The sequence below is a fragment of the Peromyscus californicus genome, unplaced genomic scaffold (genome assembly GCF_007827085.1).
Source record: "Peromyscus californicus insignis strain IS unplaced genomic scaffold, ASM782708v3 Scaffold_19__1_contigs__length_69161282, whole genome shotgun sequence".
NCBI lineage: Eukaryota > Metazoa > Chordata > Mammalia > Rodentia > Cricetidae > Peromyscus > Peromyscus californicus.
In genome coordinates this window covers 42,033,863-42,049,620 of record NW_026294491.1, presented here as the reverse complement: position 1 = coordinate 42,049,620, position 15,758 = coordinate 42,033,863, and the positions used below count along the sequence as shown (strand labels likewise).

At 37.1% G+C, this 15,758-nt stretch overlaps 1 protein-coding gene across 7 annotated transcripts in view; it reads left to right on the top strand.

Annotated features, from left to right (window-relative positions):
• Khdrbs2 (KH RNA binding domain containing, signal transduction associated 2) overlaps window positions 1-15,758 on the top strand; it is a 529,113-nt gene that overhangs the window by 446,147 nt on the left and 67,208 nt on the right. For all 7 annotated transcript variants that reach the window (XR_008219929.1, XR_008219926.1, XR_008219928.1 and 4 more), the window contains exon 7: window positions 7,950-8,032. Coding sequence is in view for 1 of the 7 variants with exons in the window: in XM_052745237.1 (XP_052601197.1) it covers window positions 7,950-8,032 (83 nt within the window). In the remaining 6 variants the exon portion in view is untranslated. The remainder of the gene's footprint in view (window positions 1-7,949; window positions 8,033-15,758) is intronic.

The window sequence follows — 15,758 nt, the reverse complement described above, 5'->3', positions numbered from 1 at the left end:
CTACCATTCATGTCATCCCACATCAATTTTCAATCACACCAGTCACTTGAAAGCAAACGTGGTGTAGGTATTTACACCATGGATGGACTGACAGTTTCTGGAACTAAGAAGCTGTGGATAGAATGTTGTTTGTGAAGATTCAATTGTTGGATCTATTTTGACTACAGCCTCTGCATTTAATAGAATTTAAAACTGAGGAAATAATCTTCTAGAATATGAGAACCATTCTTTAATTCAGAGAAATATTGCTCATATCAATAATACACACATGATTTGGATCATTTCATCTAAATAGTCAACGTAAGTGAAAATGCCATGTAACATTGATCAGAGTCAAAATGTTTATCAATAATCTGGGTGTCTCCTTACTAGGTTAGATATTAGTCAGGCATTTGACTGTATCATGAGCTACTATATGTTAATGGAAGAATAGAATTATAAAACTTACAGTGGATTTTTATATGAATTAACAAGTTGCAATGAAATTATATGTGAATGGGATTATAGCAAATCCCATGGTTTATTTCTAAGTTAAAGTCTTTGTAACGACAAATTTGATATTGTATTTCTGAGTATATTCATCCATCCTCACACAATCTCCATGTAGAGGTACCGTGAGAACACAACTGAATAAGGATTGCCGGTAGCAGGTTTTGTTTCTTAGTGTCCTGTGTAACTAATGTCTAAATAATAACCATTTCAGTGGATTGTTCTAAGTCAGGTGAGATACTTTAGTCATTTGAAACTTGTGTGTAGAGCTGGTATGACAACCCAATGTTGGTATAGAAGTCATAGTTCAATAATGAATGTATAAGTCAAAATGACTCCTTAAGAAGAAAAATTAGTAGAAGTAGAAAAGAAGATTCACTACATTTTCTTCTTTTTTTAAAAAAAAGATTTATTTCTTTTTTATTTCGTGTGTGTGTGTGTGTGTGTGTGTGTGTGTGTGCATGAGCATGCATACCTGAGTGTATGTATGTGTATCACATGTATCTGGTGCTCCTGGAGGCCAGAAGAGAGCATGAGATACTCTGGAACTGGGGTTACAGATGGTTGTTAGCTGCTGAATGGGGGCTGTAAACTAAACCTAGGTTCTCTCACGTGTTCATGACCACTGAGTCATCTCTCCAGCCCAGCATTGTCTGAAGCAAGTAAAAATAGCCTGGTGTGGCATGCCTGCATAGTCAAAGGAATATGTATGTTTCCCACACTGATTTTCATGATACTCAGAGATATGAATTATCTATCATGCATAGGAAATTATAAAAGTTACTTAGTTACACTTTCTTAAGGCCTTGAATTTAGACCTACACTTTTTATTGTACCAAAAGTGAGTTGTGTAAAACTTACCAAGAGTTCAGAAAACAACCAAGATGCATCTAAGGACACTATCAAGGCCTTTTATATTTGATTTAAAGAAAAAACAAACAACAGATAGGTGCACAAATATGAAGAAATATGAAAGAAAAGATGTATTTTAGAAGATATATTCTTTCTTGCTATATTCCACAAAGAAATAAGTTGTATCTCCTTATAAAGAGATCATGTGTCTATGAACAGAAGTAGGTGTTTATTACAGACATTTTTCTCTTACTAGGACATCAGGTATACTCTATATGTTTTTGGAAGCACCACTTTAAGACTTTGAAATCTTCAGTGCTGTTTTCCGCATCTATGCAAAGTGGGTTGTTAACCAGGAGGTACTCACAGGTTAGAATAGAATGGTGTTCTCTTTCAAGGAAACAGAAAAATGAAGTGGGCAGCTCTTCTAGCCCATGACTTTAATTGGAGCATACTGACTGGTGGTGTGCTTCATTGGTATAACTCACGTACCTAGACTTTAATTGGAACATACTGACTGGTGGTGTGCTTCATTGGTGTAGCAAACGTACCTAGACTTTAATTGGAACATACTGACTGGTGGTGTGCTTCATTGGTGGAACTCACATACCTACCCAGTTCCTTTCACCTTTTCTCTGCTTCTTGGTGTGTATCCTTCTGCACTTGGACTTTACTGCCTGCCTCTTCGCTGTAGGCCCAGGAAAGCAAACCGCAGTTCTTCCTTTAAAAGGGCCAACTGAACGATTCCATTTCCATTGTGTAGCTACATGCCTTTATGTATGATGCCTTCACATATGAGTCTCCTGGTTTCTTTCTATGTTTTCTGGAATCCTGTGCATGTATACAATGTGTTTTGATGCTATCCAATCTCAGTCCCTCCTCTAACTCCTCTCAAACATTCCCTCCATCGCATGTCTCCCAAATTTCAGATCAAGCCAGCCAAAACCCCAACACTGATGGAGGGGAGCTCACAAAGTCCCACCACAGGTGGACAGCTATTGGTAGTTGACGTCTGATGGAAGGGAGCATCAGTTTTCTTCAGTGATGCCAGTAGGGTTGGGTTTTCTGTGCTCCAATGGGTGACCCTACACCAATGCACTTTTTTGCAGCATTTTTTTTTTCATTAAAAAACCTAAGCTCCTAGAGGAATCCCTAATATTCAGTAGATGCTCAGCAAATGTCAGTGGAGTGAGTAAATATAAATGAACCTAAACCAAGCTAGACTCTTAGCCCTAGTCCCTAATCCAAATTTCCAAGAAAACAATACAGATGGATAACTCTGGTTATAAATTTATTTTAGAAAAAATTAGCATAAAATTCTTTCTAACTTTATTCTGTTCTTGCCACCCCCGAGTGTTCCACGTGGTCACTAAATTTTCCAAAATGTTCTGCAAATCCAGCTCCTACCACTTTGACAGTAAATAGCTCCTGAGCAATCTTGTATCGGGTACGGTGTGTTTTACAGCCTCCATGGGATTAAATTCCTGTAATAAGATTATACGGTAGTTAATACCATTTTACCAACATAGGAACTGAGGTATAGGATAGAGATAACCATGGTGATGTTTCTACACCTGGACTGGCAATTAAAGTAGGAGCTTCCACAGGAAGGCAGGATGAAGCTGGAGTGATCACCCCTTCGGTTGTGCTATCACACCTCCATGTCCAGTTTCTAGAACACTCTCTTATTTTCTTCCATCTCCTTCAGAAAGCCAGGTTTATGCGGGGAGGACTTCCCTATGAATAATTTATGATTTTGTTTTGAATGTTTAGGATGGAATATTGGCAAACACATTGTTTATGTGACTGTGAACTAATTAGTGGCCATTTGCTGCTTTGCAGAACTGTTTATTTTAAACATCTACATACAAAAAAAAAACCACACTAATGAACATTCATGCTTATAAAACCTTGATACTAAAAGTTGTTTTCAAATATATGCCAAGTATTAGAAAACAAAAATAAATGTGTATATGTTAACTTTTATTTTTCTTCATTAGTAACTAATTAATGGGAACAATTGAACCTTACGCTTTATGAAATTGTGGATTAACAGGGAAACTATATCTCTGTTCTAAGAATTTTCTGTGTAAGATTTTCACAAAAGTAAAAGTGTACAGGTGAATATAAAATCCAGCGGTCTTCCCAGAGGTGGCTCCCAGAGGAGTTCATAGTATTTTGGAAAGGGGGAGTGGGCAGGGCAGGGTGATACTGCTAAATCCTACCACCTGAAGTATTTCTCTTTGGTTTTGATGGATTTGAGCCAAACTGTATCCACCTTGTAAAAGAATATTCTCTGTGCTATATTAGCAACTCAATATAGATTTATCAGATGACTACTCTATGGAATATACTATATCAAATGCCACAGGCCTAAAAAAGGTGTAAACTGTGGTATACCCCCCCCTTTTTAAAGGAGTTAAAATTCTAAAACCTGCAAAACTATAGAAAAAAATGAATAAAGCATCTGTGTAGACACTGTAGGTACCAGTTACAGCAAATAACAGGTCATAATAACTCAGAGGTCACCATATGCTTGGTAACTGCAAAAAGCACTTCCTCAAGACAGTTTCATGTAATATGACCTTGAAGAATCAACAGAATTTCAACAGATAGAGATAGAAGAAACAGAAAACCCAGGCTATCAGAGTCATAAAAACACTGACCCCTAACTTGGCTAGCTGCTTCCACAGGATACAAATTTAATCTGCAAGATAAAAATACTAGAATACTTTTCAACCCCTACTTTCTACTCAAAGCTACAGTATAAAAATCCTGAATAAAAAGGGAAGAGGGGTGGTGGAGGATCAAGAACATAGATTTGGGAAGAGATGTCTCAAGTCTTTGGAAACCTGTTGTACGCCAGGTCAGTCCTCTCGTTATTCACAGTGGTAGATTCCATGGATCCTGTCCTGGGATGCTCTATGATGGCTCGTGGGAAATCCATCTGGCCTGGGAAACGTTGTCCACCAAAGAAGAAAGATGATTCTTGGGCCAAGAATAGGCTGCTTAAACTAGCTGCACTGTGGGAGTCGTCTCCACACCCCATAGTAATGTGTGTGTAACTGAAGTGAAGTGTTTTACTTGAAAAATGAATATGAAGAATTCCTCAAGTAAAAATAAGAATAAGAAGAATCACATAGGACCAAAAGATACATTACAGTTCTAATCTATGATATATCTTTATTAAGAGGTCCTTACCTGCAAGAATGTAAACCTCTAGACTAAAAGATCTATTTGTGTATCCAGAACAATGGAAAGGAAGTATGTAAAAGCAGACCATGATGAAAATGTAGAGCTCTGTGTGTGGAGTACTACTATTGAGTCATCATTCATAAGAATGAAATCCTATCATTTGCAGTAAAGTGGGTATAATTGGAAGATATTAACTTAAATAAGCCAGCACAGATAAGAAAATGCTGCATATAATCTCATATATTGAAGCAAAAATTTCTACCTGAATGTGCTGTCATGACTCACATTCAGCAGACAGGCAGGCTGAGGGAAAGTGGACACAGGGAGGCTACATTGTGCGTCGAGGGCATCTGTGGAGCGGCGGCACACTAGGTATCAGTAACACAGGCAGTTCACACACATCAACTGAAACCTAAAAGACAACAACAAAGAGAAAGGCCACCAACAATTGGGAAAGCATCCAGAAAGTGAAAGAAAATAAAATCTTTATCATGTATAAGCAGCAGACATGCTCAACATCAATAGGCAGTAGTATAAACAGGAAGCATTAAATCAGAACTTGCAAAATTTTAATTGAAAATTATTTTTCCTAAACTTGTTCCCATGATTTTATTTTAATTTTTTTGTTAGCATACAAAAGAACATGCTTCATTGACTGTCTTAGTCAGTGTTCTATTGCTGCGGTGAGACACCATGAACAAGGCAACTCTATAAAAGAAAACATTTCACTGGGGCATGCTTGCGGTTTCAGAAGTTTAGTCCATTATCTTCATGGCAGGGAGCATGGCAGCTTGCACACAGACATGGTGCTGGAGAAAGAGCTGAGAGTTCTACATCCAGATCCGCAGACAGCAGGATGAGAGATACTGGGCCTGCCTTGGGCTTTTGAAACCTCAAAGCCCGTTCTCAGTGACACACTTCCTTCAGGGCCACACCTTCTACTCCTTTCAAATAATGCCACTTTCTGGTGACGAAGCATTCAACTCTATGAGCCTATGGTGGGGACATTCTCATTCCAACTACCACACTGACTTCCATCAACCATATATTAACTTCAAGAAGTCTAAGAAGTAATGAATCAATGTTATAATAGTTTATGTATGTCAGAAACTACATGAATAATCTTGAAAGCAATAAAATATCATGTCTTTAAATTTTATGCTATGTTTCCCAAATATATTTGTTACTAAAAGCAATAAACTATGTCTTTTCTCACAAAATCATGTAAAACCATTATTAGATTATGACTATTATTGAAATTATAGCCTATCTATGTTTCTAAAATTGATTTGCAAGTGATTTAAAACTGCGTGTGTATATAATATAATATATAATAATACAGGTAGGTAAGATGCCAGCAATATGCAAATCAGCAGGTAAAGGATAGGGGAGTTTCTATCATGTTATCATTTTACCTTTTTTGTACAATTATGATTTTCACCTTCTGCCCCTAAAAAAAACTAGGTTGGGGAGGAGATGGAATAAAAAAGAAACGGGAGGATGTAAAAGAATCTCTCAAGAACCCTGACAGTAGGAATTCCTGAGGAAATTTTCAACAAAATGGTGAAATGAAGAAAAAGATGAATCTGTTATAAGGGAACTCTGGTAAACAGGTCTTAGGAGCCAGGCATGGTAAGTCATGAGACAGAGGGATTGCTATGAGTTTGAGGCCAGTGGGTGCTACAACAAAGAGAAATTAGAAAACCTGTCCACTTTCAGGCCTAGCAGCCCATCTATGTGAACCAGAGGACAACGAAGTAATATCGGGGCTGAAAGAGAATTGTACATCAGAGAAGAACCAGAAACATAATTCCTACCACCTTGTTGACACAAACCCTTCAGTGTTCTTCAAATAATTCTTATGTAAATCCTTTATTGTACTATAAATGATTTTTAATTGCAAAACTTGTTTAATGAATACTACTCTGATGACTTTGGAATATCTCATTTAAAAAAATTAAAGAGTAGCTGAATTAAAATACTTTAAATATCTCATGGAAGAACTCTTATTTCACTACAAAATTATAATGACATCAAAACAAATGAGGTAATTAAAGACACGGATTTTAGACTCAGAATATGCTATGTGTAAACAGTAGCATCAAATAGAGGAAAACTGGATGGAAGAAAGGAAAAAATTAAATTTTCAAAAATTAAGAAAATATTTCCCTCAGTGATAAAATACTAGCCTTCAGATTACTCAGATTACTTGGTTTCAAAAAAAATTAATTAAGATGTGTGTGAAAGTTTAGCAATTTTTAAAACAATTGCAACTTTCAGTTTTTATTTCTGGTGCAAATGAGATTTGTAAGTCTCCAGAGTGAAGTGATGGTATGAACTGGTTGGGTTGGGTGGAAGCATGTTTCTGGGAGAAGATCGCTCCAGCAAAGATCTAGAAGCAGAACTGGGGAGCAGTGAAGATGAATGGATAGGGTGTAAAGTCAAAGACCACAAAGGGAAAAAAAAAAAAAAACTGGAGCGCTCACAGAGTGATTGATAGCTGCAACATGCTCGCTTGCTTGCACACTCGAGAATGACAAATCTCCAGTCATCTTGTCGGAGTAATTTAATCAGACTTGGCACACAACGTTACTCAGGAGATTTAAATCAATGAAGTTTACAACAAACTAAAAGTACTGTATTTAATCATTTTAATCTCTCATCTTTTCTTTTCTTTGTTCATTAATTTATTTATTTACTTTTGCAATAATGACCCCCCCACACTATTTTATCCCTGAAAACTGATCACAATTTAAGGCTACTATACTTTAGGTTTTCTGTCTTAAAAATAGTGGTTATTAGAAGAAAATAATACTTTGAGTCGGATTGCCACCAATACTTTATTCCACCATTAGGCTCGTGTTACTAGATACTCAAAATTTATTTTCCTTAGATTTATTCATTTGTGATTATGTCTACGTGTGTGTATCTTTGTGTGTGTGGGTTTGTGCACATGACTTCAGTTACCCACTGAGGCTAGAAGAGCCCCCTAGAACTTGGGTTATGCCCAGTGTGGATGCTGGAACATGAACATAGAGGCCTCTGTAAAAAGAGCTATCTCTCTAGCTCCTAAACATTGACAAGTATTAAATCTTTTTATATATTTCGTTTTTAAGTAATTTTATACAATATATTTTGTTCATATTCTTTCCCCTCTCCTAACTACACTCAGATCCACCCCCTCCTTACCCACCTGACTTCATATTCTTTCTTTCTCTTAAAAAAAGCACAAATGTTGCAAAAAAGTGCAGGAAAAAACTACAATGTTTTTCATTATGTGGAAATTGTAAATATAGTCAAATATAACGAAGAATGGAAATTAACCCAAGCTTATGGGGTATAAATCCTTAGAAAACAAAACCCAATCCAAGCAGACTGATTTGTAAAAGTTACTGTATTGCTTTATATTTCAGGGGTACGATGATGGCTATGGGGGTGAATACGATGACCAGACCTATGAGGCTTACGATAATAGCTACGTGACCCCGACACAAAGGTAAGGCGTTTGCTGGCTAATCACATTTTCAGGTGTTACACTGCTCTATTTTGTTTCACACCTGTGAATTACAGTTATGTGAAGGTTTCAAGCCATTAGTTTATATCCATTACCTTTCTAAATTATGAAAATGCTCACTAGACCACAAGAGGTAAATATAGTCACTCTGGTGGTAACTCCGTAACTGCAAACAAGGGAACAATAGCATGTTACTTGAGACAGGCTGGTTATCATACCAACAAACTCATTAAACAAGCTTATACTTAACTAAGCACTACTGCTTATAGAAATTATTTTAATAAACTTGTAATTTAGTTGACAAAACAGGCATGTGCTCAACGCAGCTTTTTTTTTTTTTTAAAAAAAAACTAATCTGTAATTTTTATTTGTAAAGTAAATCACAAGGACATGTTATTGAAAAGCTGAAAATAGGCAATTAAAAAAATATCTCCTGGAATAAAAAAAAATCCTTTTCATTCTCATCGGTATCTCTAAAATGTTGAATATCTCTTTACATTGACCTAGAATCAGTGATGTTGATAAATTTGTACTACTTGAAAGTCAGATTTATTGACATATTGCTTACAAATGATAAAACTTACCCATTTAGGACACCCTTGTGTGAGGTTCACAAATGTCATCTACAGTGTAACCAGCTCCATCGATAATTTATCTGTAGAGAATCCTATCTGCCTGAAAGTCATTCTTTGTAATGATGGTTCTTTATAATCAACATTGCCCTCTTCCTTCACACACTCCAGACTCCATGAATTGTTTTTTTGCTGTACACTTGCCCTTTCTACAATGCCATGTAAAGAAGCAATACAACAGCCTTTTTTCTTTTTTACATGAATGTTATTGTGTGTTTATTGTATAAATTAATGAGATTCACTGTGGCATTCCTGCCAATTTATTTATCATGCCAATTTATGGTTTCTACCTTCTGCCCTTGCCCACCTTCCTTCGCTCTCCTCTTTTCCTGGTTCATTTCCAAACCCCAATAGACCCTCTTCCACTTCCAGGGCCTTTCTGTTGTTATTACAGTTTCTCAACTATCAGATAATAAGCAATATTTGTGTATGAGTCTGGCTTTTTCCCACTTGATATGATGATCTCCATTTCCATTCATTCCCAGGCATGTAGCAGGATTTCATCCCTCTTTGTAGTAAATAAGACTCCAATGTATATGTACACACACAGCACTATTGATATGATGAAACAGAGGAAATGATTTATTTGGCTTATATTTTCATATTATAGTCCATCACTGAAGGAAGTCAGGACAGGAATTCAAGAAGGGCTGGAACTTGGAGGTAGGAGCTGATAGAGAGGCCACAGAGTAGGGCAGGGGTGCTGTTTACTGGCTGGTTCCCCATGGCTTGCTCAACCAGCTTTGTTACAAAATCCAGGATCACTTATCCAGGTATGGCCCCACCCACAATGGACTGGGCCCTCTCCTATCAATTGCCAATTAAGAAAATGACCTACAGCCCCATCTTATGTAGGTATTTTCCTACTTGAGGTTCCCTCCTGACAGATGACTTTAGTTAGTATCAAGTTCACATAACAATATCCAGCACACCCATTCCTCTGTAGATGTGCAGCTAGGCAGAATCCATCATTTAGCTATTGTACATCAAGCCACAGTCAAAATGAGCAGATATCACTTTCCCGTGATGATTTCCTTTCTTTGCAAATGTATCCAGGTGTGATGTGGCTAAAAAATATGGAGGTTTTGGTTTTAGATAATGAGGAGTCCCTATATAATTCTCAGTACTATGTTAAATTTTTACCAACAATGCATGCACATGCCCTTTGCTTTACAACCTTGCCAGAATATTTTTATTTTTGGTTTTCTTGGATAATTTTCATTTTCACTGTTGTGAAAGGAGCTTCTGATGTAATACAGATTGGCATTTCTCTGATGGCTAAGACTATGAAGCATTTTTTTTCTTATATTTATTGGGCATTTGTGGTTTTTGCTCTTTTTTGAGAAGTGTTTATTAGAATCATTTGTACATTTTCCTTGGATTGTTTATATTTTGATCTCTGTTTCATCTGGATATTGGTTATCTGTCAAATAAACAGCTAGCAAAGATACTCTTCCATGTTATAGGCTTTTTCTTGTACTCTTAGTACTATTTCCCTATGTGATAAAGGAAAAAAAATGTTCTTATTTGCCAGAATCCTGTCTACCAATTCTTGAATTTTTTTCTACTGGTTTGGGAATTGTACCCAAAAACTCATTGCCTGTGCTGGTATCACGAAGTGAATTTCTCTGCTTTCTTCTGAGAGTGTGAGATTCAAGTCTTAAGTAACACCTTTAACACATTTTGAGTTGATTTTTAGACAGGTTAGGAGATGGGGGTCTAGTTTCAGTTTTCTACACATTTCTCTAATTTTCCCAACACCATTTGCAGCCAATGGTGTCCTTTCCCCAGCTTATTACACAATGTATTTTCAGTACTCATTCTGTGACTGGGTGCGTTAAAGAAGTGGTGATATATTTCTTGGTACTCGGTCCTGTTCCATTGGTCTACGTGATCGTTTGTATGCTATGATCTTTTCATTCTTTCATTTGTTGTGAAGATTCTAGCATGTATCTTTTAAAATAAGATTAGTTTTTCTAGTACTATGAAGAATATTTTCCTAGTTAGAATTTCTAGTGCTGTGATGAAACACCATGAGGAAAAGCAACTTGGGGAGGAAACGGTTTAGTCCATAATCCAGGGAAGTCAGGGCAGGAACCTAAAGGCAGGAACTGATGTAGAGGCCATAGAAGAGAGTGCTGCTTGCTAGCCTTTCCCTCAAGGCTTGATTAGCCTGTTTACTTATATACTCCAGGACCAACTGCCCAGGGGTGGTACCACCCACAATGTGCTGGGTCCTCAACAACAATCATTAATTGAGAAAATGCACCATAGGCTTGCCCGTAGGCCATTCTGGTGGGAACGTTTCCTCAATTGATGTTCTTTCTTCCCAAATGATTTCAGCTTGTTCCAAGTTGGCATAGAACTAGTTAGCACAGACATCATGAATATTTTGATGAAGGTTGCATTTATCTGTATGTGTCTTTTAGTAATGTGCTATGTTAATTTTTTTCCACATTTTACTGCAATATTTTTATAAATTCTTTGTGAATTCCATAGATGTATGCAATGCATTTTGATCATGTTCACCTCCTACACATCCCTCTAAATCATTCTAGAGTCACCCTTACTCATAATCCAGTTTTAATTTTTTATTTTTATAATTCAGTGAGTCCAGTTTGTGTTGTCCTTATACTTATGGGTGTAGGGTGTGGGGCCATCCTCTGGAGTGTAGTCAACCTATTAGCAAATGGCAGTCTATGAGTTCTCCAACCATGGGTACTTGGCCAGATTTACAGTAGTACTAATCAAGTGATTCCTCCTATGTAGCCAACTTTAAATCTAATCAGAAAGTGTTTGATTACTCCCTCAACATTCAATTCACTGTTGTATCCATAGGCATATGTTGCCCTATTGAGCTCTTATTATAGCTCATAGTGTTCACAACTGGGTCAGACTACTGATAACGTTTCCCCAAAAGCAGCATAAGTAGCAAGCAGAAAACTAGAGAACAGGGAGGAAGGTTCCTAGTTCTTACCTCTATTTCTCCATGTCTTATGACCAAAGTGTGTGGTATCTTCAAGAGAATTCTACCATCAAATTACAGTGGACAACCCAAAGAAATGGTCCATACAGCCAGGTGGTGGCATACGCCTTTAATCCCAGCACTAGGGAGGCAGAGGAAGGTGGATCTCTGTGAGTTCAAGATCAGCTTGGTCTACAGAGCAAGATCCCAGGACAGGCTCTAAAACTACACAGAGAAATGTAGTGGGTAGCTGTTCCAGCTTTGACCTTGAAACATTGCCCCTAGAGTGACAGCAAGTAACTGCCACACCTGCCCATGACCTGCCCCTGAGGCTGACCTGCCCCTGGGGTATGGGTGAGAGGGAGCCCCTTAAGACTTGAGGTCCATACATGTTTGGCCCTTCTTTATACCTTGTGGTCCTAGAAGCTGGATGGGACACCAAGCCAGAGTGCTCTGCTGGATGGTACCCTATCTCTCCCAGATTCTGTATCCAATCCTTATTGGATACAGATACAGATCCTTATTGGATAACTGTAAGTTATCCCAGAAATAAACCTCTCTTGATTACAAGATAAATTACATGGAATTGCCTGGCTCCCAATGTGGGGCTCGAACCCATGACCCTGGGATTAAGAGTCCTATGCTCTACCGACTGAGCCAGATAAATTACATGGAATAGCCTTGTTAATTATAGTAATATCTTGAGACTCTTAAGGGTCATGGGTTTGTGCCCCATGTTGTGCATCAGAGAAATCCTGTCTTGAAAACAAACAAACAAACAACAAAAAAAAAAGAAATGGTCCATACAATAGCCTGAATTGTCTTAACAACAATTTGAGGGGTGGTAACCCAAACCCAGCAATGGACATTTTCCCTCTTAAAGCAGTCTCTTAAATTGGGATAGTTTATGCCGATGAGTACTTTTACTAATTAAAATAAAGTTATCCCAAAATTAATTATAATAATTCTAATCTTGTAATTTGTAATAATCATAAGTTTCTATTTTGTCAAATATCATTCAGTCACTCTTAATACAGAATCTTGCATTAGAATTCATACATAATTCAAGGTTACCCTGGCCTACATAATGAGTTTCAAACCAACCAGGGCAACATGATGAGACCATGTCAAGAGAAAGAAAGACGGGAGATGAGAAACAGAGAGATAGAGACAGAGAGAGACGAGAATTGGAGACTTTCAATAAAGAGATTTTCAATAAATAAATGTAAATAAATACATCAATGAAAGAAGTGTTAGTTTATAAAATTGCATGGGGATTTTAGTGTAACATCAGTATGTACTAGAGATAAACAGATGAACACTGGAAAATTTATTTGCAAATGTATTAAATGCTTAACCTTACATTATTTCTATTAGTGTATCAATATAAGAAGAAGGTATGATTCACAATTCAGCTGGGGATATAGATCAGTGATAAAGGGCCTGTGTAGTATACATAAGGCCCTCAAATCCATCCCAGCATCACGAGTCTAGTTAAATAAGTGAAAGACATGTGTATATATAACAGTACAGAAACAAGAGGGACAATATCTAATTTTCAAATGATAATATAATATTTGCTGCTAATGATTTGTTTGAGGAGTCATTTGGAACTGTGTGTATATTTATATACTTAGAGGGTGAAAAGCGTTAGGAATTAGGTGTGAATGAAGTTCATTTTCCCAAGAATTAGTTCAGATTTTTTTCTAAGGTAACTCCCTAATTAAACTATTAATGTAAGACTTTCTTTAATTTTTTAAAAAACTTTATTATATAAAGGAAAAATGCTACAAATAAAAGACATCATATATGAAATTAACCAGACCCAGGGACTGTGAAACTCAGTGATCCTCCAGTCAGAGCAGCCACTCGACGTGGAGGCTGTGGGGCTTCACAATGGAGTTTATGCTTTCACTATTAAATATATTTTAGGCACTACCAAAACAAAAATAAATATGACAGAGTAGAACTAGAAAAACTAATGTAAGACTTGAATTAAAGGAGAGAAAGAAATAAAAAAAACATATGAACATATGACTGCAACATTTATAAACAATTTGAATGTTTTGGTAAATAATACAAATTATATTTGTTTTGTTAAAGCCAAAGTGAGAAGATATACTGATATTGAATTCTGAAGTCAAAATAGGAAGTGTGTAATCTATCAGAAACAAAATGAAATGGTCTTTGGATTGTTAGTCAGTAGGTGAATACAGAGTCATAGAAATTATGAAGAGGAAGCCATGTGGTTCCTTACAGGAACCATTGTGTCATCCTCAGCAGAGGTTCCAGGGGAGTTCACAAGGTAACAACTGTGAAAGGTCACCCAGAGTTCAAAAGATGGAACAGCCTAATTAATCCCTCATTGTTTTGTAAGGCACCATGACTTCTGAAATTTTTCAAATGCATCAGGGAAAGTTCTGTGCTGAAGACTGCTCAAGAGACAGAGTAATTGAATGACATTAATGACTGCTGAGGATGATAATGTTATAAAAAATCTCCATCTTTCCCCCTTCATCTCCGTCTAAGAGGAAAAGTAAAAGAATAGATCTCAGAGTTATTATGCAACCTCCAAATTGCTGAACTACAACTGAAGTTTCCAGGGTGACTCACTTTCTAGAAGCCTTTGCCTTAAAACCAGTAGCTAACACCTTTAATTGGACCAAACAATCTTTTATGCCATTTGCCACATTTTTATCTACTCCTGGAGGCATTAACATTATCAGAGATTAAGTTTTTAAAATCATGCAAGTTCATGAGATTTTTGCTAACATTGTACAATTGAAAAATCTATATCAAAACAAATCATAGATATAGAGAAGTAACTTATTTATTTAGATATGAATGGTATTGTCACAAATAAAAATTAAAAGGTCAGGTCTGAAATTTTGATTCTAGCAGCAGCAATTTAATTTGGATGTGAAAGGCTAAGGTTTTATAATTTCTTAGTATAAAAGATCCATCCATCTGAATATCTATAATGCTCAGGCATATATAGTGTGTGGGGTGCAGAATGGATGAGGCACATGAGGTAATTTCAGGGAAGTATAGCAAGGGTACTGGTGATATTTTGTTTGTGCACCCCAATAAAACTTATCTGGGGATCAGAGAACAGAGCCAGCCACCAAATTAGACATAGAGGTCAGGCATGGTTGCACACACCTTTAATCCTATCACTCTGGGAGGCAGAGATCTGTCTGGGTCTCTGTGAGTTCAAGGCCACACTGGAAACAGGGCCAGGTGTAGTGGCACATGCCTTTAATCCCAGCACTAGGAAGGAAGGAAGATAGCAGGGCACAGAAAGGTATATGAAGCATGAGTAAACAGGAAGTCTCTCTCTGGAGGCTGAGGAGTTAGTTAGGTGAGGTTGGCTGTGGCTTTTCCTATTCCTCTGATCTCTCAGTTTTCACCCCAATATCTGGCTCTGGTTTTGTTTTGTTTTTGTTTTTGTTTTTTTAATTAGTAAGGCCATTTAGTAATTCGTCTTACATGGACTATTTTCACTGGCAGAGTACCACAAGGAAGAGTTCAGTCCTCTGGGAGGTCAATACTCCTGTGACTGAGTTTTTCTGCACCCCAAAATGGAGATTATTGTGAGATAGAGAGCCCAGTAGGAGAAGCCACGAGAAAAGAGCTGACACTTTTACTTCAGAGTGGGCAGGAAATAGAAAGAACTGATAGATATTGCAACACCTCTGTCTCCCCCACATTCTCTCCCATGGATCACACTGTCTTGACCCTTTAGGTATAAATGACCCAAGAGACAGAGCAGCCATTAGTTATCCTTCCAATGGAAAAGAGGATGGAAGAGATGAGCACATTGAGAAGACCAGTCAAAGAGACCCCTCACAACATCCAATAATTTTTAATATTCTTCAATAAGTAGTAATTATAATGATCCATGTCAGCCGTCTGAAGATTATAACGAAAGTGTGAAATTGCTATGGAAACAGTCAAGCACTGAGGTTTTAAATGACTTTTTATTTATGAAAACATCTTTTGTTCTTGGGCAAGTACAGTGAACATATGAAATGCATATTGGATAGGAAATGTACCGTTTTAAAGGTCTTGGCTCCTTGGTAGTCACATCCCGAAGGGTAGGAACCCCCAT